This window comes from Molothrus ater, chromosome 6 (assembly GCF_012460135.2).
Source record: "Molothrus ater isolate BHLD 08-10-18 breed brown headed cowbird chromosome 6, BPBGC_Mater_1.1, whole genome shotgun sequence".
Taxonomy (NCBI): Eukaryota; Metazoa; Chordata; class Aves; order Passeriformes; family Icteridae; genus Molothrus; species Molothrus ater.
Window position 1 is genome coordinate 25,480,194 of NC_050483.2, and position 26,022 is coordinate 25,506,215.

General features: G+C 38.9%; 1 protein-coding gene across 1 annotated transcript in view; it reads right to left on the reverse strand.

Annotated features, from left to right (window-relative positions):
- Positions 1-26,022, reverse strand: part of LTK (leukocyte receptor tyrosine kinase) — a 93,247-nt gene that overhangs the window by 43,470 nt on the left and 23,755 nt on the right. Inside the window, exons 2-4 of the mRNA XM_054515288.1 lie at positions 10,348-10,461; positions 5,719-5,874; positions 5,015-5,237 (exon numbers count right to left, since the gene is read on the reverse strand). Of these exons, the coding sequence (XP_054371263.1) occupies positions 5,015-5,237; positions 5,719-5,874; positions 10,348-10,461 (493 nt within the window). The remainder of the gene's footprint in view (positions 1-5,014; positions 5,238-5,718; positions 5,875-10,347; positions 10,462-26,022) is intronic.

The window sequence follows — 26,022 nt, forward strand, 5'->3', positions numbered from 1 at the left end:
CCACAAGAATGAACGAGCCATAATCAAATTGGTGCAATAAGCCAATAAAGGTAAGGACAATCTTTCAAATTTAGCTATAAGGCACAGTTCTAGTACCTCTACCAAGTTACAACCCACACTCCAGCTGAGACACCACAGTATTGCCAGTGTTAACACAACACTGAGTGCAGAACCTGTGGCACACAGCCTCTGATTCACAGCCAGTGGTACATTTAGCAGTAGCAACTGAAGAGCCCCACAGCTGAAAACAATGACTATTTCAGCTGCTGCACCTTAATACTATATGCTTTATGAGCCAGACACTTTGGAACTCGCTGTTTACAGACTGGTACATCAAAATAAAACTAGCCATCTAAGTCAATCAAGCAAGCTCTGAAATGCCATGACTTAGGAAGACAGATTGCCCATTCTGCCATCTTTGCTGGGAGAGCTGTGGTATCTGGTGGAAGAACAAGGCCACCATCTTAAGCCACTACTTCTGTGAATTAGTGCGCTGGCTCAGAAGAGCTGCTAAGTTCCCACGAAACATCCCAGTTCTGAACTATCTCTGCTACTGAAATTTTCTCCATTTATAACATGCCAGAAGAAGCTGTCTAGCATTCAAAGGGTGCAAAAATGACATGTGGCTTTGCATTACATAGAGTGCTTTTGTATATAAAGTCTCTTCATCATCAAGGTATTCCCCTTCAGAGAAAGCCTCCCCCACTAGATCCAACTGCAGCAAGATTTCTAACACTGTAAATAATTACACCTCTTTGCTTGCTCCCACCATTGAAACGGAAGCTCGTCAGAGCCAATGTAATTTTCTTAATGGAATCAGGAACGAAGCCCAGTGTTGATCCAGCAGAAGATGGATCATTGCAGCAGGCTTCCAGATAAACCAGACTTGGCAATAACTTCACTATTGATTTTATGTCAAACCAGATCTTAAGTATTGAGGCAATATTACTCTTCTCCTAAAAAGAGATGTTAAAATTCATCTGTATGCATGGAAGAACTATTAGGGTCTGATATAATTTGGAGAAATTTGCATGGATAGAAAGTTTAGTGCTGCAAGCTATCTAATGCTTAATGCAAGAAAATTCAAGATTCACCCTGAAAAATTTAATTCCAAATCTTCTTTTGTAGGGTTTACTTCGGGTTTTCATTAGCCTCTCAATCTTCTCTGCTGAACAGATGTTTTCCACCCTCTTCCTACCAATCCTTTCTATGATGTGATTTTTTAATATCCAACAAAGGTAATTGATGATTAATTTTAGGAAATATTTTATGTAAAGAATAACGATTTCTTCATTAGGACTGAAAAATGCAATAAAGCAGAATATGAAAGCTGAAATATTTTCTAAATTAGGGGGTCCCACTGCATGGGTTTTTGCACAAAGCTCTGTATGCTAGATGCTTCTAGACTCAATCAGTGAATATAAAGATTAGATGTTGTACTTTACTTTTATACACACAGGAAGTTGTTTTCTGCATGTCCTCACATACATCCAGTGCTAACCACTGGACTTAAAAGGAAATAGAGAGTGCAAAACACATGCCTACCACTCCAGCCTTCACCAAACTCTTAGGGGGTTATTCTTTGACACAGTATATTTTTGGGTGCAAGTTCAAGAGAGGCACAAGAGGCACTAACTGAATCATACTCCCAGCTTGGTGTTCAAAATTCATAGTCGTGTATAGCAGCTGGACAGACCCACCCTTTCTAGATACATTTTTTAATCAAAAGAGTCCTGCTCATTGTTGTCAGCACACATTTAGACATTATCTGAGAAGACTTACCAGGCTACTCCCTTGTCATCCATACAGTAGGAGAAGTTAAATAACTTTTGTGGAAAAAAACAACCACATTAGTAGAAGTGTCAAAGACAGCAAATTTTTTTTTAGTGTCTCAGAAGTTGGTGGAGCATTTTATCACCATCCCTTCAAGAAAAAGGGGGAAGACACAAAAAACTAAGCAACCCAGAAAACACAAAACAGTTTTGTGAGGTTGGCTAACTGAAAACCCATGTGTGCACATGGCCATGAACTTTGTTTTCTGATCTACTGAGACTACCGTGGTCATTCCAGAATGAAAACAGAACAAAATTAGCTAAGCTTATTGACTACAGAAAGTGAAAATATCATCCCTGCCCCAAATGATGCTTTTTTCTTTTAAATGAAGTGTGAGTACTTAGAGCTGAAAGAAACTAGCTTCTTACTGAAACAGTTTTGGCTAAGAACACTGAAATAATTGTGGTCCACAACAAACACAAGCATGTGAAAACACTCAAAACTACACAGGACTCAAGAATTTTCAACTGTGGCTGATTCTGGGTCTGTGTGGTAAAGATGAAAAGGTGGGATAAGCAAAATAGTAAAAGCATTTAAGAAAAAAAAAGGTTTTTTAAAAAAATAGAAAACATATATTAGATGTGACCTGAATAAGCACCGTAACCATAACCCTGAGGAAGTGAAAATAGTTTTCTGAGTTAGGTGCCAGACAAAGAAGGCTTGGCCTTGCAAGCAAGGCTACAGGGTCCTGATGTTTGAGCTTTACTGATATAATGAGAAATTAAATGTTATATATTTTTTGTAAATACATAGAATCTCAAACACCTCACTCCCTCAGCAGTTCTCCTTCTAACAGTAATAGCTCAGAACACCCATGATCTACAGGTGTGGTATTTAAAAATAAACAACATGACTTTGTGACCTTGCCCTACTTGTTCAGAGAACATGGTACCAAAAGTCTATCTGCTTCTTCTTCTTTCATTAAGGCTTATGTGCGAAAAAGCTTCAATACTACCAATTTAATTATAAGTCCTACTAGTTGGTGAGGTGAACAGGAAACTTTCTCTTACATGTGACATATATCTAAGCTTTTGGGAACTGTGTAGCTGATGGATCCTGAAGGAGAAAACACCATCAGGAGAATATTTCTAGGTCCAGAAAGAGAATTCACTGAAGTATCTGGTGCAGCTGGAGTTTATGATGTAGTATAGCCTGGTCATGGAATTGAGAGGTGACAAAAGGGTCTGAAGCAGGATTTCCTGGTGTGTCTGATTATCTGAAAAAAGTGCCGCCTAGACTTTTTTTCTATGTCCAGGTTTCTATTCTGATCTGAAGGCAAACCCTTGGTAGTAATTTTCACTGGTTACACTAGGTACTACACATAGGCATCTATCTCAAGGTCATCTGCTCCTTGTGCCCCCGTGTTCTGCTCTAAATTGTGCAGCAGGGTTTGGTTAAGACAGAAAAGCTTGTAGAACTCCTACTCCCTGTGGAAAGTCCCTGTAAGGTGGGAACCCTTCAGGGTAATCTCTCCTTAACACCTCATGTTGTTAAAATCTTAATCATAGAGAGAATACTCATTTCAGGCTACCTGCCTAGCAAGAAGCAAGTCAATCACTGTGTTAGAAATAAATTCTGTTCTGCCTACATGGTGAGGTTTTTTTTAATTGTACCAAGATTTTAAAGTTCCCCGGTAATGAGGGAGGAAAGGAAGGGTATTTGATAGTTCCTAACTTTGTTTTATCTCTATTCTATCCTCCTTTCTATCTTGATTTCAAACAGGACTTGGTCTCCTCGCCTGTTTAAAATCTTAAGAGTAAATTCTCTGAACTTACCAGTGCTTCATTTCATTCAGTAAGAAAAAGTAATACCAGTGTCTGTGCCAACTTCCAATAAAGCTAACTTCATTCTAATAAATCTAAATGCCATCACTTTTAGAGAGATGATAATCTTGACTTCACATAGAATTGTTTTGCAGTGCTCAAATAAGCTGCTAAACAACATCTATGATCTGTTCCAGAGATGCTGCAGTGACTACCAGCAAAGCCTGGTCTGACCAGTAAGGTGTAGCAAAAGGGTATTTTATGAGTTTACTTTGTGGAATGGAGCTGCAGCTGCAGAGGCCTGTCAAATATTCAAAAAGCAGCAAGGGCAGCTTTGAGTAAGTAAAAAAAGGATATTGGAAATTAATTCCAGAAAACACAACACATTCCCAGTGAAATTGGCAAGAAGGTGGGAAAGGAATAGCCAGGAAGGAACTGAGCAACAGCTGAAAATGAGAGAGAAAGAGGGAGAGAGAGATCTGGGGGGAAAAAAAAGGTTTTTTAGTCAAACTCTGCTATCTTTGGCTGACGGGGACTCTTCACTACAGATCTCCATGGCAGCCTGGGGAGTGCCAAAGAATTCAAAGAAAACAAGAACTGGGATCTCTTGCTTAAGTTCTCCCTGAGAGTCAGTCAGGTGATGGAAATAAAAAACTCTATTATGTGTCTGACCCAGGTTCTTACAAGTTGGACTGCAGCAAAGGAAAAACAAGCACATGGAAAATGGAAAAATTAGATGAGATGTCGACTTTTCTCTTTCTTTTCCGTTGTGATTTGTTCCCTTTACCCATTTCTCTTCCTTACTGCATTCTGGTACACACAGGGATAAAGAAGTAAAACATTGGCACATCAAAGGGAATACAGGACAAGATCTGTGGTTGTTACACTTTCTTTTGTTTTCCTTCACCTCTTCTTACCTCAGTTTTTTCCCTCCCTGAACTCTACAATTGGAGCAGAAGTGGATACTACTGAACCTACTAGAAGGGAGGAAATCAATAAAGAACTAAAATTAACCCCACCTCAAAATGATAATTGGGACCCTTGTAGCATTGGTAGAATCCACTGAATCTATAGAGATATCAGTCATGTTACCAAGGCAGTTTTTGGACTGAATGCATTTTACAGCTGCAGTCCTAGAATCAGTGAAAAAATTAATCACTCTTCACCCTTCCAAATGTGAGAGAAGCAGAGTAAGACCTAAGCTAGTGTGTTCTTTGCAAAGGGGACACACAAAACCTGTGTCTATTACAGGCATCCTGTCAAGAGGCTGTGTGCTCTAGTCCTGAAAGTCATACCTTTATTTTCTGCTGTAATAGCAGTAATGATCTCAAGAAGGCAAAAGACACTGATAAACAGCAGCCTGGAGGAACTCTGCCTTGCAATTCAAAGGCTCAACAGTTGAAAATTGATTGTCTTACCCGGCATTCTCCTCATGGCCAGCTCTCAGAGAAGGTACTGTGTTTTTGTTTGTCTCTGAATATTTGATTTCAACTGTGAATCTCTGGAGAAGAGGAACAGCATCCTGTGAACCTATGGACAGCTCCAGCAAGCAAGAATCCAAGCTCCCAGGCAGGATGGGGCTTTGCAGGCTGAACTCACATCTATCTGGAAGTCTACTGGTGTTCAGGAGGAAAATGGCCCCTGTGAAGAGGAAAAAAAAAAAACAGAACAAAACAAGAGACACACAGCATGGATGGAAGAGACATAATACGAGGAAAATGAAACCAAAAAAAGCTTGAAGACATGTCCAACAGACCAAAAGCCAAAGACTTTGCCAGTCAGACAGCAGACAAGTGAAGCCAGCACTGGCTTGTATAGGATTGAATTTCCAAAGAAAAATGCAGACCCCGTAAATAAAAGCAGCTTATCCCGAAATGGGGAGACAGGAAATAAGTGTATAAAGGGGCTGGCTCCTTAGAGGGTACATTCATACACAACCGAGGCAGCACACATGCATTACAAGGTAATTTCTCATTGACTCTTGGGCACTGACTGTGCCTTTGGGAGCCTCGCACCAGAAGCAGCACATGGTGGCACTTCTAGTGACATGGGCCTGAGCCCTCAGCCTGCTGACTCCTGCTGCAGCCAGGATCCATTCAAGGGGAACTGTAGCTCTGCCTACCTTCAACATCTCCATGGGAGGAACTGTTTTCCAGAAGCATCTGCTGCCTCTCCTGGGATGCCAGGACACCAATGGAAGATAACACCCAGTCTGGCTTTCCAAAACTGTCTGTGGACGTCACCCATGAACAGCTTGAGCCGATGACACAAGAGATTTCTGTTGTGAGAAACCAAAGGTTTCAGTGAGGCCTATCCCAGCTCAAGGGGCACATGAGTGACTGAATGTACAGTGTATGGGGGCTGTATCTCCCAAGAAATAGAAGAATTGAAGAGAAAAAGAAAATTTTGTCCTGAGCTATAGCAACAGAATCTCTCCCAGAGCAGGTCAAGGAACATATAAGAATGAAAAACTAACCTGCAAATTCTTGACAGAATGTCAGTCATTCCTCCCACTGGTATCAACAATGAATTTATATCAGTTGAAGGTCTAGACCACAAGTATTCAAAGTCCCAAAGGAGAATAATACCAATAATATCAACAAGGATATTGAAACTGTATGGATTTAGCATTTTGGCAGAAAGAAAGAACTGATACTCTCAGGGCAACCCTCTCCTAGCAATAGAAAGAGCCTGACAGGGTCTCAAGCTAAATAGATGAGCAATGCAAGCTTTACACATTTTTTTTATTTTTGTCTTTTTAAAATAGTTTTACTTTCCTCTAGCAGGATAGATAAGAATTCCTTCTCAACAAACTCCAGAGTTCGCTCGCAGTACTAAAAACACTAGATCATCTTGGCCAGAATTTTTCATGATCAGCATATTATAAACCAGACAAGAAGTAATTCACTGTTCTCTCATCAATCTAATATAAACTCCCTAGAGGGATGTTCGCTGCACAAAGCTCTCCCACACAGAGTGGAGCTGAATAGAGCTGATATTAATTTGCATGATATTTTTCAGTAGTAATAATAATATTACAATAATAACTGGAGTGTCCCCAGGCCAAGTAAGAAATATTAAGAGACTAAACATTCATGTTGAGGAACCTGATGTTCAGAGGGTATTTAAACCTTGCAAACACAAATGACACAAAGAAATGCTTTTGTAGTCCTATTCCTGTGGAGGAGAACAGGCAGGTAGGAAGGACAGAATTAAGGTGAGAGATATAACAAGGAAGTGTGGCTGCACAGGTATGGCAAAAATAAAAACATAAGAGCCTCCAGAAGATTGCCTATATTTCAACTAAACTTTTAGACAAAGGAGAAAAGGAAACTTTGAATGTGACAACAAAAGCAGACAAGCTTTCTCCTAATTACTGAAGTTAATTCTAACTTCATTTTTATAAAACAACATCCAGTAAGCAGGGGAAAAATAAACACAGATGCTACAGAGTTGCACATAACTTTGGGTTGGCATAGAATGTGGTCTCCCGCCCAAACACTTCTACTCCCTTGCTTTGGATATTCCCCAACTCTTTCTGGACTGCTCATACTGGAGTTTGCTGCCTCTCTCAAACTGACACCTGGGCCAACCATCCAAATGCCTTCCTTGCCCAGTTCATGAAATGCATACAGCTTAGGAAAGGCCTGGGCACTGTTCAGCACATCATTTTTACATGGAAGCCACAAGCAGATGAACTGGCAAACTGTGTATGCCTGTGTTTATGCAATGCTAGATACCAGCAGCACACAGGAATGAGGACTCCTGGCTCTATTGGATCTAGGGAGAAATGTCTGTGCACAGCTCTGGGCTATGGTTTGATGATCCAATAAAAAAACTTAAGGGATCTCAGAGCTCAGAAACTCCATAGATATGTGAAACAAAGCAGAGTCCTGACCCAAACCTGTTGTGCTGTTTCAAATTTATTGAGGTTTGACAGGTTAAGTCAGTACCTACAGACTTATTGTTAGTAGAAATAATATTTTTATCAGATAATTTTTTTTAGTTGGTGGTTAAACCCAGAAAGCAATTTCTCTCACAAGAGAATAACAGTGAAAGAGACCAAAGTGAAAGCTCAGGAAAGAAAAATTTCCTTTCTCAAGTAGACAGTTACTTGAAACTACTGTTAATGACAAAATCATTTCATCAAACCTTACTAATACCTCAGCTTGCAGTGGCAAGGACTGTAACAATGCAGACTTAGTCCTTTGGGTGTGTCATACATGACAAGGTGGTTCCCAGCTGAGATAGGTGAACACAACTTTTCCCTTGAAAAGCACCTAATTCCCAGTTCTCTGAGCTTTATAATGTCTGTCTGCCACAACCTGACACTGAAGAAATCTGAATACCTGTAAGAGTCTGAAACTGATCTGGAAAGTTTTTGACATCCAGTAGAAAAAAGACTGTTTTCTCTGGGAAGAGATTATATGCATTCCATTGTGATGGATTAACAATAAGCTGGTTTTTAGCACAAATCACAGAGTAAGAGAACTGGGTACACTCGTGGTTACAGTGAAAGAAACACTGAAAACTGAAACCTCTAACACCACTAATGTACCACCTTACAGGTGTTTCTTATCCAGCTTTGCTTATGAACTTGTAGAACCTCAAGTACAAGTCAGCAAAAGGAAGAATATGACAAATTAAAAGCAAAAAAAAAAGGTATAATAGAGAAATAGATCTGTATTACTACAATCAGCAAAGAACATATTTTAAGATATTACAAAAATGCTCCAAAGATTGGATTGAAAAAAGCTCATGGACAGTCCAGGGTTTGTCAGAAAGGACTTTAAAGAATTAGATACCATCTGGAGGAGGTTACTGTAAGGAACATTCATCTGGCAAGGCTACGTCACCTTGCCACCCCTGGGAGGAATGTGTGCCTTTTCTGACACCCAGAGGCCTTTCTTTATTGTTTAGCATCTTCATTAACAACCTGAACAAGGAGACAGAGTGCACTCTCAGCAAGTTCACAGAGGTTGCAAAAGAGAGGAGCAGCTGACACATCACAGGGCTGTGTTGCCACGAAGAGCAGCCTCAGCAGGTTGGGGATCTCAATGGGCTTTTCCTTCAAGGTGCTGCACCTCGAGGGGATAAGCTCGTGCAGCAGTATGTGCTGGGGGCTGAGTGGCTGGACAGCAGCTAAAGAGAAGGGCTTGGAGAGCGTGGTGAACAGCAAGCTCTCTGTGAGCAAGGAATGCACCCATGCAACAAAGGCAGCCAACAGCTTTCTGGGCAGCATCAGGAAGAGCACTGCCAGTAGATCAAGAGAGGTGATCCTTCCTCTCTATTCAGCATTGGTGAGACCACAGCTGGAGATCTGTGCTCAACTCTGGGCTCCTTAATGCAAGAGACATACTGACCTACAGGAACAAGTCCAGCACAGGTCCTGACTGAGGGACTGGAGCATCTTACATAAGAGGAGAGTCTGGCACAGCTGGGATTGTTAAGTCTGTAGAAAAGTATGGTATGGGGGATTTTATCAATGTGTACAAACACTTTGATGACAGGGAATGAAGCAGAAGCTAGGCATTCTCAGTAGTGTCCAATGACAGGACAAGAGGCAGTGAACACGTGTTAAAAAACCTCACAGCTCACTTGGTTTTCACAATGCCTTGAAAATAAAAGTCCATTTGGAAAAAAGCTTCATTCAGTATTAAAAAAAAAAAATTGTTCTATAGTAGTGGGAAAGCAGCTCTACTAATTTGTGGGATCTCAGCACATCGTTCCCGATGTCCAGAGATGCCAGGAGAACCCTTGGGGGTCTCGAAAATCCTGGGATGTTGCCAGAAGTGTTTGGTGGCTTGATTTTGATCCATCCACAGAAATAACAAGAGTTTGAGGACAAGAGAATCACTTTAGAGTAAAAGGTGTAAAAGGGACACATTTAGAGGGTGAAATATAGACTTTAAGGTTTTTGGTACAGGGGGGTTATGGAGACAAGATGGAGGGATCAGGGCGTGTCTCGTCCTTCTTCTTTCTTCTTCTTGTCCTCCATCTCCTGTGGTGATGTTGGCACTTGGGGATTGGTTTATGGTGAAGGTGCACTTGCTAACATGTGTGAAAAGCATTGGGAAATAAAGGTAAATATTATGTACGTAGATATTAGTATAAAAAGACATGACCGCCCCGTGGGTGATCAGAGAGTGCCTGTGACTGCTTGCAGATCAGACCTCTGTTGGGCAGACAGAAAATTTTGTAGATAAGAAATAATAAACAATTCGAAGACCGAAAAGCTGAAGAGTCCAGACTCATCCTTTGAAATGCGTGCCACCCAGGAACCACACTACCCGTGTCGGGGCAGAGACAGACAGCCGAACCCGACACTAATTAGCTTTTATTTCAAGAACGCCCAGTCTCAAATCTGATGGATTTCAGTGTGCTGATCGACATGGTTGTATTTTTCTTTCTTTTTTCTTTCTTTTCCCTTTTCCTGCTGTGTTGGGGATTTTTTTGGTTTATTGAGGGGGGAGGCAGTAAGTTTCTTCTGTGGAGGGTTGTTTCGGGTTCTTTGTGGTTTGGTTTGCTTGCTAGGTTTTGGGTTTGGTGGGGGTTTTTGTTTTGGTTTAATACAGAAATAAGTAATTCCTTTCAGTTTACACTGGTCTTTCTGAGTCATTGCTCTAGTTCCAGTCAGAAATACAGTGCCATAGCTTTCTGGTAAGAGGTGCTTGTGACTGCTTGTGACCTATCTTACACCTAGATTCTGAAGGAGAAATAAGGAGGATGTAAGGAAGAGGATGTGTGGTACCTGGTGTAGAAGGCTGATGTAATGAAACCATCCTATTTTTTGTCAGGGAGAGCTTCTGAGTTCGATTTGGTGAAGAAGAGTTTTCTTCATGTGATCCAGAGCAGAAGGCAACAGCTATAACAAAATAAAAAGAGGAAGGGATGCGTTTGATGTTGCTTTACAAAACTCTGCTTCCATGTTATAAAGCATGTGCATATATATAACAAAGCCCTGCTACATCACTCTCACCTTCATTGCAGTGCATTGGGGCAGTACCATCCTGATGTCTCCAGAACAATTCATACCAAGAGCAGCTCTTTTATTTATTTAACCTGTACATGTGAAAATACACAAGTCCTGAGCTAAGCTTGCAATAGTTTGTGTCTAAGATTATCTCTGGTCTTTCCTAGAAGTCATAAACAAGTTGGCAAAAACAAACATATTTGTTGCTAAAAGGTGTTCACAGGCAGAAAGCAAAATTAATTACTTTCAAACCTTGGCCATTTGGGTTATGAGTTCAGCAATATAAAAATGTCAAATCATGTCAGAGGGGACAGGAATCTTATTCACATGAATAAGAATTCACTTGCATCAATATCTATAAAAAGAAAAACCCCTCAAACTTGAACATATGTCCATATGTTCACTCACTATTCCATATAAGTTTTCAGAAATATCTGCTCTGATTTTGAATTGCTGTTACAATTTTAATTTTAGTATATATGACAATGCATCACACAGTGAGTAAAATGCTGTGAAATGTTTCATAGCACGAAAATGCTGCATCCTTCCATTTTTTACTATGTTACTAAAGACAGTAGTAATTCAAGGGGTTCCAAGGAAGAGCAATTTTAGAACTGAACAGCATTATGCTGCAGCAGACACATGCTCTACTGGTGACAGATTTGGGGTCTCCACAGATCAATTGTCAAACACTATATTTTTTTCCTGTTTCCAAATATTTAGGGACATTAAAATAGGAAAAGTTGACTTTGTACTGCATATATGACACAGGCGCTGCCCTGATAAGCAAAGTATCTTCAATAACAGGATGAAATCCTCAGAAAGAATGGGAATTATGTGGCCAAAATTTAGCCAGCCTTATGAAAAATCCATGCTTATGAACAATCATATATTGCAAACAAATCTATTTCATTATATGAAAAGAAATTCTGCTATGTAAAGGGCATTTGACAACTGAAGTCTGCTCCTCCCAACTTACGTTCTGTGTGTTTTGAGATACTGCTCAGTTTTCTATCTCCCAGTCTTCACTCAGCACTGCTATAGCTTCAGTATTTACTTCCCTCAGGGTTTTATGTAAAGTCTGTTCCACCCACTCGTCTCCTCACACACTCCAAGCTGCTTGTATACTTTGGAAATAGCCTGAGTATCATGGGACCCACAAACATAGTACAGTCATAGCAGAAGTTCTGCTAGAGACAATTTTCCTGATACAACTAAAACTTACACAAAATATTTTACTCAGTCACACCCCCACCCCCCTCCCCTAGAAGCACCTTTGGGATGTTCCTCTTGTTTTTCATTAACAAGCACAAGATCCAGTGGCATATTACCAGCAAAGAAGCCCTAAGCTACTTGAAACATGAATTTACTCCCTCAGTGTGGAAAATACCTCCATTGCCATTGGTGATAGTTGAGACAAATAAGATACAAAACAATGGTAACACCCTACTCAATTTGGCAAAAAACTGCAAGAGTTCATTCTAATGAGTGTAACAACCATATTTACCTGTCCTGGGAAGATGCCACTTACCTAACTGGACATCTGAGAGGAAGGAAGGGCAGTCATTACAGCCAATGGACAGAGGAGCCTAGACTCAGTGATAGACAATGCACCCACAGAAATAGGTCCCCATTAATTCATTTCATCAGAGCAAAGAATGTCTGGCTATGGCTGAGCAGAAGAAGACTCACAGTAGCAGCTTAGCAGCCTCTAGTCCAGCATATGCTCTTACTTTATCTCCCAATTATTTTTCATTCTAATTTTTTCAACTTCTTTGATTGAATTGAAAAATCTAGCATACATAGTCGCTAAGATGTTTCTGATAATCCCACATCATGTCCTCTCACACATATTTGCATGTAATTTTTGTATTACATAAATTTTAGCCTGAAAAAAATAATGACTATTACTTTTCACCTCTATGATTTCTCTACCTTGATCAGCAAAAGTCAATTGTTTAAGTGAAAAGAAATATAAAATGGAGAGGAAGGAGATTAATGATTTTAAGCTAAGTCTGTAATTAAGGAACATAAAATGATCAGGAAGAAACAGTATAACATATTCAACTGACGCAGGAAAAAGACGGGATCTTTTAACAGCACATCACAAATCCATCTCTTTTTCAGTAAAATAAGAAACCTCCAGTGCTGAGAAGGTAATTCCATTTCTTTCACTATCTTACAAAAAAAAAAGCAAGAAGATAGCTGCAGGGGTGATTTTTATCCTGCATCCTGCTGTTACCTTGCAGAAGAGAAGAAAATTCCAGAAAATACTTATAGAACTCCTGATGGGAAATCAATCCTAGACGAGCCAAGGCATCTTTCTGACAAAACAGGAATTTCCTTTAGAGCACTTTCTAGTTGTATTCTCCATCTAATGTCAAAATAGCCACTTAATGTTTCTCACTGTTTCTCTGAGAAGATTAATATACAGACTAATAGCTCTGTCAGAAAGTCACACTAAGCCTGAAGAAGACTCTTTGCTTGCTATGCTAAAAATTCAAGCATTTTTTAATGATCCTAAAACTTCCACTTTCAGCTCAATAAATAGTCTCTCTTGTTCATGAGCGTTTACAGCCTGAAGTTATTAACCTTGCTCTTTGAAAATATCACTGGGATCTCCTATTGCTTGTTATTAATCTCTCTTATTCTTTGCTCATTAGTTGGTTCTACCCCAAGTCCCTTGCTTACTTGATCACTCTTGTTGTACTCTGTCTGGACAGATTGCAGGTAATGGTCAAAAGGGAGCAACACAACAAAATACAATTTTCCCAAGGCTTACAAGGTGCTACTTCAGAATTTTCTAGAGGCCTCTCCAGTTTTTCAGGGAAAAAGGTAGAAAGGCAGACATCAGTGCACACTAATGTCATGCTATGCAGAATGGCCATTCTCTCTCTCCTGAGATCTCCCTATTAATCCATGCACCAATCTCATAAAACATTTTGGCCAAAATAAATTATTGTAGCTGATTGTCTACCATGACATCAAGTGTCCTGTGACATATTTCCTTCTACGACATGTATTCCCAACCTCTACTGTAGTTCTCTTTGAGATACCTAATTCCATGGGTGAGTTCCATTGAACACTGCCTTTTTTTTCCTGCCTTAATCTGTAAGTTATCAGCAGATCAGCAGTACAGTTTTAATGTTGTCTTCTGACTTATTCTTAAACTCCCAAATAGAACATAATCCAGAACAAACATTTACAGGAAACTTACAGGTAGAGTTAATTGACAATAATTCTGGTTGATACTTGTGTTTTAAACCAAAAACATGACACAGCAATTTGCACCAGACACTCACTTAAGTACACATGTGGAGTTATCAATTTAAGAATGTGACTGAAGGTACAATGTCCTAGAGGACTTTTGTCACACTGGTAAATGCATTTGACAAACTGATGCTTCAACAAAATGGCTCTTCAAATAAGCCCTTTAGATTGACAAGTATTTATAAACCCTCTTCTAGCTCTTTGATCCTATATATATTATTATGGTATTTTTACTCAGACTGATGTTAAGGCAGCAATCTTCATATTACCAAGCAGTCCTACTTTGCAGGAGTAGAGCAGATGTAATTAAGTATTGTCATCCAGCTTATTCTATTTACCCTTTTAAAGTACTAATGCAGCATTAGTTTTCTTCCAGTTCTGCAGAATTTCCTCAGTATCCTGACACACTTGCTGTAAATATCAACACATGGAAGTGTTTCAAAGTTTCTTAACTAGTTCTTTCAAAATTCTTGAACACAAGCTGTCTCAACCAGTTGTTTTACAAAGTAGGCATTTTAATAACAGTTTTCGTCACAATATTTTTTTCATTGTTAAGAAAGCCATTGCACAATTTCTATGTGACAGTGAAAAATCAATTGTTTTATTTTTTCCTAGAATAATAATGTTTACTGAATAATCTTTCTTTGTGTCTCTATTATTGACAAACCTACCACACACATTTATGACAGATTCACATAATTGCTGAAATATTTTTGCTACTAATGTACTTGGAAAATTTCCTTAGACTTCCTGCTGATTTCTTCTTAATTTCTTTTGTTTTTTTTAATCTATAGCTAAACTTTGAACTTTTCAACTTCCTTCTAGTGCAAGCAATGTAGTATTTTCCTTATTTTTTATAACAGCATAGCCTCCCCTGTCAGCTATAGGCTTGTAGCTTTCTAGTTGTTTAAACAAGCAACGCAATTATTACCTGAATCTTTCTGTCCATGAACTTTCTTTCAACTGAGCACTTTCCTTTGGCACTGTTTTAAATTCTGAGATTTAGCTCTTCTGGAACTATCAAGATATACCACTTTCAGATGTTATTTAGGCACAGAAGTCCCTTTATTTGAATACCTCATCTGAGGTACACATCAGATCACTTAAGATTTTTATTCTATTTCCAAGAAAGGTGTACTCAAGCCACAAACACTTCCACTTGTTGAACATCTGAGTTTGGTTCTGAACTCAATTCTTACCTCAATTCTTGATCTGCTTAGAATGGATGGAAGGTATTATCCCAACAAGTGACAATGGAATTCATTCTGATAGTGTCATCTATTCAATGTCTGCAAATCTGCTCCCACGCTAGCAGAATGAAACCACCAATATGCCACTTTTGTTGATGGCTTCACATGCACATGCACACACAAGGAAAAAAAATACTTTTTTCCCTCCCCTTATACACAACAGGCTAGTCATTATCTTATCCAGATCTTTAGTTGGGTTTGACAGTGTATAGCAATCATCAGCAATCCCATTGACATTTAGTTTAGGTATTAATTGACTTTCAAGATCATTTTGTTCAATGGCTGGGGAAAGAGGCAATGTCATTTTACATACAACACTGTTCCAAATTTACTTCTGTCCTTTGAATTACAGGAATTCTTCCTCCTAGCTTGAGAAATTCCAGTTTATCATCACTGTAGGTTTAGAAATTATTAATTGCATTTCACTGCTACTTGCTTACTAGCCAGCCTCATCACGTTGATCACAGGCAGTTGGAGAACTCCTCTTTTAGTCCTTAGGGTCTTGTTTAATTTTATTCTCAATATCTTGCCTCTCTGTTAAGCAAGTGTTTTTATTTTTTCCTTTTCTATCATTTCCCTTGGCTGTTAATTTAACCATGTGAAAAAGTCTGTCCTGACAAATCTGGAAGTTGGCTTCCTCTCCAGTGAGCTGGAGGCCAGTCAAACTGCACAATCTCTTCTCACTGGAGAATATAGACATGCATTTCATTGACCCGAGTCTTATACAACTTATCTGACTAGAAGAATACTTGAAGACCTTTATTTATTTGGTCTGTTTTTAACTTTCTTCCTGCTTTATATGCAGAACATGAATAGTATCTAAAAACATACCTTGTCCATCCTTCTTTGGCACCATTACAAAATTTCTAAAAGTTAGTTGTATTCTGCAAAACTAAACCAAGTCACTTATGCTATGGACTATACTTGGTAGCTGCCTTGGTAGATATTTTCTTCAGAGAACTTTCTCAGATGCTGCAATCCCAAGAGACAGAGCACCACCTCCTTGCCCACCTGCTGACTAGAATCTTCCATGAGGGGTGGTAAGTGAATCCATCCAAAGGGATTTTCACAACCAGTAAGTCCCTGTTATAATTTTCACTTGGATTGCCAAAGATTATATGCAGTTTCCATGATATACTGAATGACTAGACACTTAGGGTTGTATGAAATTCCTCCAGTCCCCTCTCCTGCTGTTCACAGCAAGCTACTTCCTGGCTGCCCCTGGATACACAAAATGCTGCTTTGTCTCACATTTCCTCGCTTTCTTTATTCGGTCACTCAGTGGCCAGTTCCTTCCCTGGATAGTGGTGTTTCCTGAATCATTTTGTGCAACGACTCTTTATTCTCCCCAACACTTTGTAGAGTGCATCCTCATCCCTTCGTGCATCAAATACTTGTTTCTAACAAAATCACTGTGTCTCCCTTCAAAAGCAAAGATTTGTGAAGCTCTGGCACTAAGTACAGTACGTTGCAGGTTTCCACCCTTGTGCTACAGCCACTAGACAGAACTCACCCAGAAAAAATTTTGCCCATGCCATCTGTATTTTTCTCACAAACCTCACCTATTGAATAGGACGCAAGGTGAAATTCCTGGGTCCTCCTCTCAATACTTCCCTAACTTGGCATATTGCCTTTGAATAGCAACTTGCTAATTATGATTTCTTACTCAGTTTTCAGTGTATATCTAAACCTCCTAAATTAGATTTGAATTACTATTTTAATTACTATTGAGAAATAGGATGCCAAAACCACTTCTTGAAATCCAAAAATACGGCATCTACTTCATCCTACTGGTTGTGTGTTGTACACATGCACATACTTATGTGTGCACGTATTGCCACATTAACTTGGAAAGATTTCTCTTTTTATAGCTAAGCTGCTCAATACTGAAATGTCTATTTTTATAATAGTAACTGTTCACTACTCATTACCACTACAGGTAATAAGGGCTGGATTTTGCACTGTGTCTCACCTCTTTTTAGGCTGCCCAGAGTCAATCATGTGCTGCACGACAGCACAAAGGTTTTCTAAGGATATTTGAGATGTAGTGTTTGGAACTTCATTTTGCTCCACTTATTTTCTCTCCTCTGTTCAGGCTGGGGTGAGTGGTAGAAGAAGCACCTACTGCCCTCCTGCTACCTGTGTCCAGATTTGATCCTGACAGCTATCAAAGGCTGTATCAATGTCAGTTCTGAAAAAGAGGGATTTCTCCATATCACTTACAGCTTCACTGTCAATCAACTTCTGTTCTTCTTGGTAGGATTCCATTGCCATTACTACAGACTTGCATCTGAAAATTGGACATTGCTGGGATGACATCATGTATAAGGCACACCTGTGTCAGGGACAGCAGAATTCCACATCCTGAGCTCTTAATCTGGTACCTCTTCCTCCCTTCCTCCTCCACTCACATTAATGGGGGAAAAATTCATTTAAGAGATGCATAACTGTGCTTTCCCTGAAAGGAATACGGATTTTCTTGGGTTCTTGAAAACTGACCAAAAACAGAAATGGGAAATAGAAGAAAAGTAAAAAGAAAAAAAGCAAAAGTGTTAAATGAACCAAAACCATGAAATTCTTTGATTCTTCAAGAACTTTTCTTTCTTTTCCAAACCTCAAAATACTTTTTCATTTTTCTGCAATAAAAATACTATCCATTCTTAAGGAAAATTTTCCTTTCTCATTGGTTAAATGTTTTAGATTAACTTTCAATATTTTCAGTCTTGTTCACATCAGGCCACACTGGCTGTTGCCAAAATCAGAAGGATGACAAGATGGGGAGAGTGGAAGGACTCAAGCCTTTCAATCTGCCTTTGTCATTTGAGAAAAGAGATAAGAAATTTCACCCTAAGACACCTGTTTTACAGCAAATTGCCAAAGACCCATCCTCCCAGAGAGAATGCAACTTAGATGACTGACTTACGTAACGTATTACACTGAAATGAATAAAATGTAAGGGAATGTGTCCAATTCCTAATGAAGCACTTCAAGCAGCTACAAATAACCAAGAATACACAATTGAAATACATTTTACCTTCCAAGGGAACAGCACTTCCAAACTGATGTGCTCTTGCACATAAATGTAGAGGAAGAAATGTAATTGGTTTATTCCTCTAGAACAGCACTCTAGGGTTTTTCAATTGCAGCTTAAAAGGAGGCATGCATGAATTCACACATGCAGGGGTGACAGGCACAATAGAAGGTGAAGGAAGATATGAAGCCTGTGGATGCAGAGACAAAAGCAGAAGGGATGGGATCCCTCAAAAGGTTACCTGAAGCCTCACTCTCTGCTGATGATAGCAAAATGCTGAGTGACCATTTTCTCATGGTATGTTTTTGTATGGAAATGTCAGCTCCATTACTTAATAGGAAATACTACTATCTTCCAAATAATCAAGTGGAAAATATTACATCATTTTGTTAAGGTTGAAGCATGTCATCTTCACTCTGTAATATGCTCTGAGTTTAGAGTTAACATTAATACAGTAAAAGGATATCTAGCTAAAGGAAAATAATGTTCTCAAAACAGACTGCCATACTGAATGACTACTTTTAATAAAGTCAATGCAACAATTTGTTTTGTGAAAAATGTAACGATTATGAGTCTTCATCATCATTAGAATGAAAAAAGATTTCTAAAATCAGTTTCCCATGAAAGAGAATATCTAGTTTTTAACAACCTCGTATGCTAAGATAAAAAAAAAAAAAAAAAAAAAAATCTGCAAGTTGCCCAGAGCAACCAGCAAAAATAGGTGAGAGAGAAATTGCTAGAGATCTGTCCTTCAGGAGATGCTCATCTTCCAGCTTCAGGATGCCTCTGCACTTTGTAGTGTGTGTACAGGAGCTCTGTCTCCCCACTCTTCAACTTCCACATAACAGCACTGCAACATTTCACAGAAAAAGAGGAATTGTGTGCCAGCAAGAAAGTGAAAGAAATATGATTTTCAGATCCAGGTCTTGATTAAATTATTACAATGAATATGCAATTGATCCTGCAGAATTAAGTTTAGTAAAAATAAAATTATTTTCAATTACTTGATTTCACACAACATAAGTGGAGAGGACAAAAGTGACTTTAATCTGTCCTTGAGCTCCATTGATCTTCGAGGTTACTTAATGTCCCTTTCCATCCTTGTTTTACTGGTAAGAACCTCAGGAATGCTCAAAATGCATGCACTGCTTTAAGAATCCCTCAGGGGCTGCTTTGCTCACAGAGGCTATCCTAGCATAAAGGCACATTTCCTGCACTTCTTTTTCCTTGATCTACTTTTTACACAAGGATGACTGTCAACAGCTCTTCATCATCTAAGGATTCCCTTTTGAGTACTTAACCCTTGCACAGCAGTGCAGGACAGCTACAAGGATGCCCATATATCATTAAAAGATTTTTTTTTTGGTACATTCCTTTGTCTGGTAACTCTTCCCAGACAGGAACAGAGGCTCTCAAGGTACAGCATTGTTGAGCAGACACTACTCAAGAGAAGAGTCCCCATTCCCATCCTGCTATTAATGCTCTGAGCCACTGTGTGCAATAATACAGATGATGGGATCAAACTCTTGGGGAAGGTGCTTTTAGCAAAAAAAAAGGAAAACTGTGAAGCAAAGACTTCGTTGCTGTTGTCCTATCAGCTCTCCTGGTTCACCTGGACAAGGAACCAACTAGCGCAGCCAACACTAATTTCCTTCTCCAGGTCTTTTGGTCAATAAAACCTACAACCTTTTCTCCAACATTCAATTTCTGATGAATCTGTTTGGAGATTGCTGAAGGATCAGAAACTAATTTGTATGTAGCAGATAAATCCATCCGTTTTGTATCAGAAACATCATCATCTCCTAGTTTCATTAAGACTTAATAAAATCCACTCACTGCTGAAGAACAGAAACAAAGAGGGAAGAAGAACAAAGAGTTATACCACCCCTATAGAAAGACCAAAGACTGAAAGAGCCTGCTAATTATTTGCTTCTACTCATCTTTATTTAATCACTCCAGAGACTGACCCAGAGATGATGTTCATCTCAATCCAAGAAGGAACAACTGCTTATGATGGATCTAAATAAACCTAGCAAAAGCATAACTCATAGGTATTGCAATTCAACATTAAACAAATAAATTAATCAAACCCAAGAAACCCCTTCCCTCCCCAAAAGCAACTTTAAAACAAAAAAGAAGCCAACAGCCCACCCCTCCACACTCAGCTTGGGCAGAGTGGTTAATAAACGGGGAGGAGATGTAGAGCTGCCAGATACTTGATTTTTTTCTTAGGAGACTGTGGAAAATGCTGTTAAACTATCAACTCTCTAACAATACTTAAATGGTTACACCTGATGTTGTGCTGGTACATGAACTTCTGTAAAGAAGGCAGAAAATCTTGCAACGGGAAAAGCTCACAGCTACAATCCTCCTTACAGTACTGAAATGTAGTCTGGTATCAGAAGCACGATGTGTGATTTAAAGTACTGATCTGAGTATGAAAGTGTAAGAATGAGGCTTAAAACTCTTATCATAACAATAACACAAATATTGTGTTATTGTTAAAAAACCATCCACAGGAGGAGTCAGCAGTATGTACAGACCATGGGGTGTAGAATGAGAGACATGCTAGAACCATGACATTATTGATTGTCTTTGGTCTGATTCGAATAGAGATCTGTTAAGAAATGGTACCTATTATTACTGAGCTAGTCTGATTAATTAGTTTTCTGTAGTGAAGTTTCATATTATTAAGAGAGCAAAACACTGTAAACTACATTTTGATTACTATAGTTATATCTACACTCTCATTTTAGTTAATTAATTTGAACAATAATTTCAAATGTGCCAAGGTTAGTTGAACAAATAACAACTATTTTGACATGATAGTTATTGCAATATATCATTCATGACTTACCAATTCAAACTCACAAAACAAAGGAGAATGCAGTTGTTACTGCTTATACTTCATGTCTTTACCTCTGAAGAAAAATGAACTGGGAGGCAGTTAAAATATTAATGTGCTGGGAAACCAGAACAGCAAGACTTCACTAAGAATGTCACTCAGTTTCCCAGTTAGCAGAAGTGAGTATCAGAATTCTAAAGACACAGTCAATAGCAAACTTTAAAGGGCAGCAACCGTACAATCGGATTAAAAGCAGGTGTTCAGAATTTTTAAGAGATCATTTGGCACCAAAAAAGACAAAATAAACTCAAGGACAACCAGATTTGTTTTTCTTGTAGCATCTAGAATGCTAAATACATTGTAATACTTGGTGATCCAGACTGTCAATCAGTAGCTGCCAACAAAAACACTTGTCAGCCCCAGAAATAGTCCCCAACTGAGCTGGAAGGGGTCAGGGGACAAAAAACTGTGTGAAACCAAAGTTCAAATAAGTTATTGGTGCAAATGAAGAATGAGGCAGATTCTCACACTGCTTTGCCAGGTCACTTTCCTGACTTTCCTGTATTCTACAAAGAACTGGTGTGTTATGAGTGAGAAGTTTTATTTGCATCGTTTGAAAAGAAAGAAAAATAGTAATAGTCAGTAGAGTTAGCTGCTAGTCATCTCTTTCATCTAAAAGCTTGCTACCTAGCACCAGGATAAAAATTAGCCTTTCATCAGCTCTTTCATGAAATTTCTCCTTTATCTCAACTAGATTCATTGGCAAGCTTCCTACTCTTTCCCCCAACAGCAACTAGAGTTTGGATAGAATACCTGACTTCAAAATATTTCACCAAGGTACAGCTGCAAAGTAAACCTTTTCTGTCAATAAGGAGAAGCATACCAGAAAGGTAACGCACCCTAGATAAAAAAATAAAGAATATTGGGCATTAAAGTTCAGGGGAAGAAGATGATGTGGGTAACAAGAAACTTGTTATCCAAACACATGTGTTTCTATAACCAGAAGAAGAATGTGAAAAGCAGCCAGTGTTACTGTTTTATTTATTTTTTCCCTCTTTCCTATCTGGTCACCCTCATGTGAAAATCACTCTGGGCTCTGTGACTTCAAAGCATAACATCTTGTACACAAGGAAAGATACCTTCACCATTTGACATGTAATTTAATATTATGATAATGTTTTCTTTTAATGAAAGAGCAGAGGTTGTTTATTTGGAAGTTGGCTGCTGGCCACCTCTTTTTAAGCTGTATGAGACTGTGGTCTCTTAGAGCTGTATGAAACATCTGTTATGAAATTCAGGATGGGAAGAGAAACTCTTAAGACCTGAAGAACTGGGTCCCAATCTCAGCTCTTCCATGGATTATTGACAGTCTAGGCATAGGCAGAAGCTCTGATCAACAATACACTCCACAGAGATAACACAGATAATTAGAATCAGGCTCTATCTATGTAGAGGAAGCCAACTTCCCAGCTCACACCTCACATTCTTAGATAAGTAACAATGAAGAACTAGCACCGCAAATAAAGTTGCATAGAGAGAAGAAGAATAAACTCATATGAGAAAAGAAGCATACCCAACTGAATTGCATTCAAATATTTAAAACATTGTTTCTCTTTTGGTTTTTGGGGGGAGTTGGGTTTTTTGTGTTTTGGTTTTGGGGTTTGGTTGGTTGGTTGGGTTTTGTGGGTTGTTTTGTTGTTGTTGTGGTCTTTGTTTGGAGTTGCTTTGTTTTGATTTTAAGAACCTGGAGCAATGACCTCAGGTAATGCCCATTGTTTTAAGAATACATCACTGGAGTCCCAAAGTGAATAGTCTCCAACTGTCACAAGCTGTGCCATCCTGTTTTGCCAAGCAGAAGATATGATACCTGCTGAAAATTACAGAACATACCAGGAGTGTTAGTGGCAAAGTGTACTTAATAAAACTGCTGTATGATAGCAAAGCTATGTTCTCATTCACAAGCAGGCACTCATCAGGATCTCATTTTCAGGCAGCCAAAGGCTGTAGCTGCTAGACCTTGGGAACCACGTAAAGGAGTACAAGACCTATGCCTTTTTAGAACAGCAGCATCTGCTTTTTGCCATACTGACTTCCTCAGAATTCTTTGTCTCAGAAGCCCTACCCACCACTCTTTAATTAACCCACTGGTGAGGGGAAAAATACACCACACTGTAATTATGGTGGGCTTCCATACAAGAAGGCAGTATCTGAGTATGTATTGTTACTTGCAGCTCATACATTTCCTAGCCTTCACTTAGAGGTATCACTGAGCACACCTGTAAATATAACTATGTGTGGGTCAGCACTACTAGTGACTGAGATCCTATCACTTCTGCTTTTTGCAAAACAGAAAGTAACGAAAACATGTAGTTAGGCAGAGGCTAATTTTATTCATGTGATCAATTTTCTCTAACCCGTCTTGATGGTTTTTGCATTCAACATATAAACCAAGACTGAATAAAGGTTCTTCTGCTCATGCTGCTTCTGCTATTTCCTGTAATATGGCTATTTGACCCTGGGAAGGTAAGAGGCAGATCAGTGAACATCCAATTGAACTTGCAGCTCAGAGGATGGGGATCAGCAAAACAAAAGCTCATCTTTTTCATTGTATTATGCCATTAGCACAGACATTAATGGAAAATATTGCTACTGGTATTAGATCCTAAGCCTGCTCTTTCTTTAGAAATCAGTCTAATAACTGAGTTACAGAGGAACAAAGACTGATGACCCTAATTTCTTTATTATCTTAAAAACCAAGGTAGCAGGCATGCTGCACAGTTAGTACTTAGTTTCCTTCCTGGTAGGACTGGTATATAGAACAATTTTCTTGAGATGTTTTAAACCAGTTTTTTAGAAATTAAGCAAAGAAATCTCCTTTCAGCATATTCCACTAAACAGGAAGAATCTTAGCTTGTGGGGTACTCTTACTTAAGCTTCCCAAAATTGTTTTCAGATGTCTAGAAAAATCAAGCTAGTGAAAAGAACTCATTCTATTATAATTATTTTTTCTTACTCCCACTATCAGAGCATGTCCTCTTACCTAATTTGACACTGCTGCAATACTACAGCAGTCCTTGCAACAATTCAAATCACTATTTAATGAAGCAACCATCTTTTTCAGGTGGAATGCTGCAACTGGCACATGAAAATGAAATCAGATTTAATCTTTGGCTCTGACACTTGGCCTGGGTCAGAAAACCCATCAGGCAGCTGTGCTCCATTGCCTCAGATTTGAGTTTAGTGTCTCAGCCAGCTCTTGCCCCTTTTTTTTTTTTTTTAATTTTCAGCACTCTTGGCATAGGTTGAATGTTTTGGGGTCCTTTCTCATCTAAATTCTCATGACAGGACTGCCTGGATCTCTGGCACTTCGTACTCAGTAACCCAAGGGACTCAGTGGGTCCTGTAGTCCTCTGGTTTTTTTTGCAGAAGGCTTGGCTGCTCAAGTAAATCTGCTGTCAGTAAGTCACACACTTGAGGACTCCTTGCCTTGGCAGGCTACAGCACAATTACATAAGACCATGTAGTCTGGCATGAACACCAAACCAAACAGAGCCACAAAGAAATCAAGCTGTAAGGTTGCTTCAGCATTAGTGACACAACTACACTTTGCAATTCTTCATATTTCCAAGCAAGAGACAGTCAAGGTGTCCTCCTAGACATAGAACATATTCTCACTTCCTACAGAGCCAGCCCTCATCTGTAGGAGCCTTTCACCTCTCCACTGAAATCCAGTATCAATTCCCACCCACAGATGACATTTTTGTGGCTTTCTCCCTCTGTTCTGGCTCCTTTGCACACTGCATTCGCTCACAACTATCTCAGGATTAATTGACTTTCACTAAAGAAGCCTGTTAAATATAAAAGCTTTTGACCTCCAACCAGGTCTCCAAATAAGTGAATTTGATGATTCATTTTGAGCATCATTATGATATTTCAGTGGAACTAAATGCTGAGATTTTGGATGCTATTTTCTTTAGCTAATTATATTTCTGCTAAGTCAGTTCACAGGACAGTAAGGATTGGGATTTATGCATATGAACTGATGTATTTAAGAGATTTACTGAAATGAATGACTGACAGTTTGTGGATAATTACCAGCTATTAGTTAATTTCAGATTTTATAATGAGCAAACTGCAACTTACAGGGTATTGCTTCCCTGCTGCTTGAAATATTGTGCAATATGTGGGAACAAAGAATCTAATTTAAAGAAAGCCATATCTTTCAAACACCAGAACTAAATTACATTTTTTCCCTGAAGGCTTCTGGGTTTTAAAGAACAAATAATACACAAAACATAGACCTATGCACTCTGCAGAGATTTTCTCTCTAAAAATTAGTAAGGAAATATTAGGAACAAACAAAGATATTACTAGGCCAAAACTAGTTTAAATTTTGTAAATTAAAATCTAACTATAGCCATGTCACAAAGAATATGGATCAGTAAATCAAATAGGTTAATGTTGGTGTCTTAGATAATCAAATTCTGAAATCACCGAATGAATGCATCAGCTAATCAAATCAAATCACAAAATTAACACACATAGAATTGCTTTTCATCAATCCTCCACCAGGAGATTGGAAGTGATGGCTGTTTTTCTTTGATCTGAAGCTGCACCTTGGTTCTGTTCTAGCACAGTGGTCATGGTGCAGCTGCTGTGGAACACAACATTCCAGGATGAATTTAAACTGTCAAACAAGTTTAAGAGAGAGCAGCAAGCTTTTTTCTTGTATTACATTGTTGTTACACAGACTTACTCCTCTGGTCTTACTTCTGATGTTGTATACAAAACCCTGAACGTTTAATGGAAGTCATTATTGAAACAGGCCATTAGCTCACAGTACTAGCTCTGAATAACAATCCTTCACCTCCTCATGTGTTTCCAAAAGTCCTATCCAGGTCTCATTTACATGCAGGGAACTATTAACAACATTTTTTCCCACCACTTCAACCATCCTGACACTCCACATATTTCTGTAGGGTAATGAACAAGAAAGTTTCTATCCTTCAAGGTTAAACAAAGGGAAAATGAGACTTAGGTTTGGAGGGTTTTTCTTT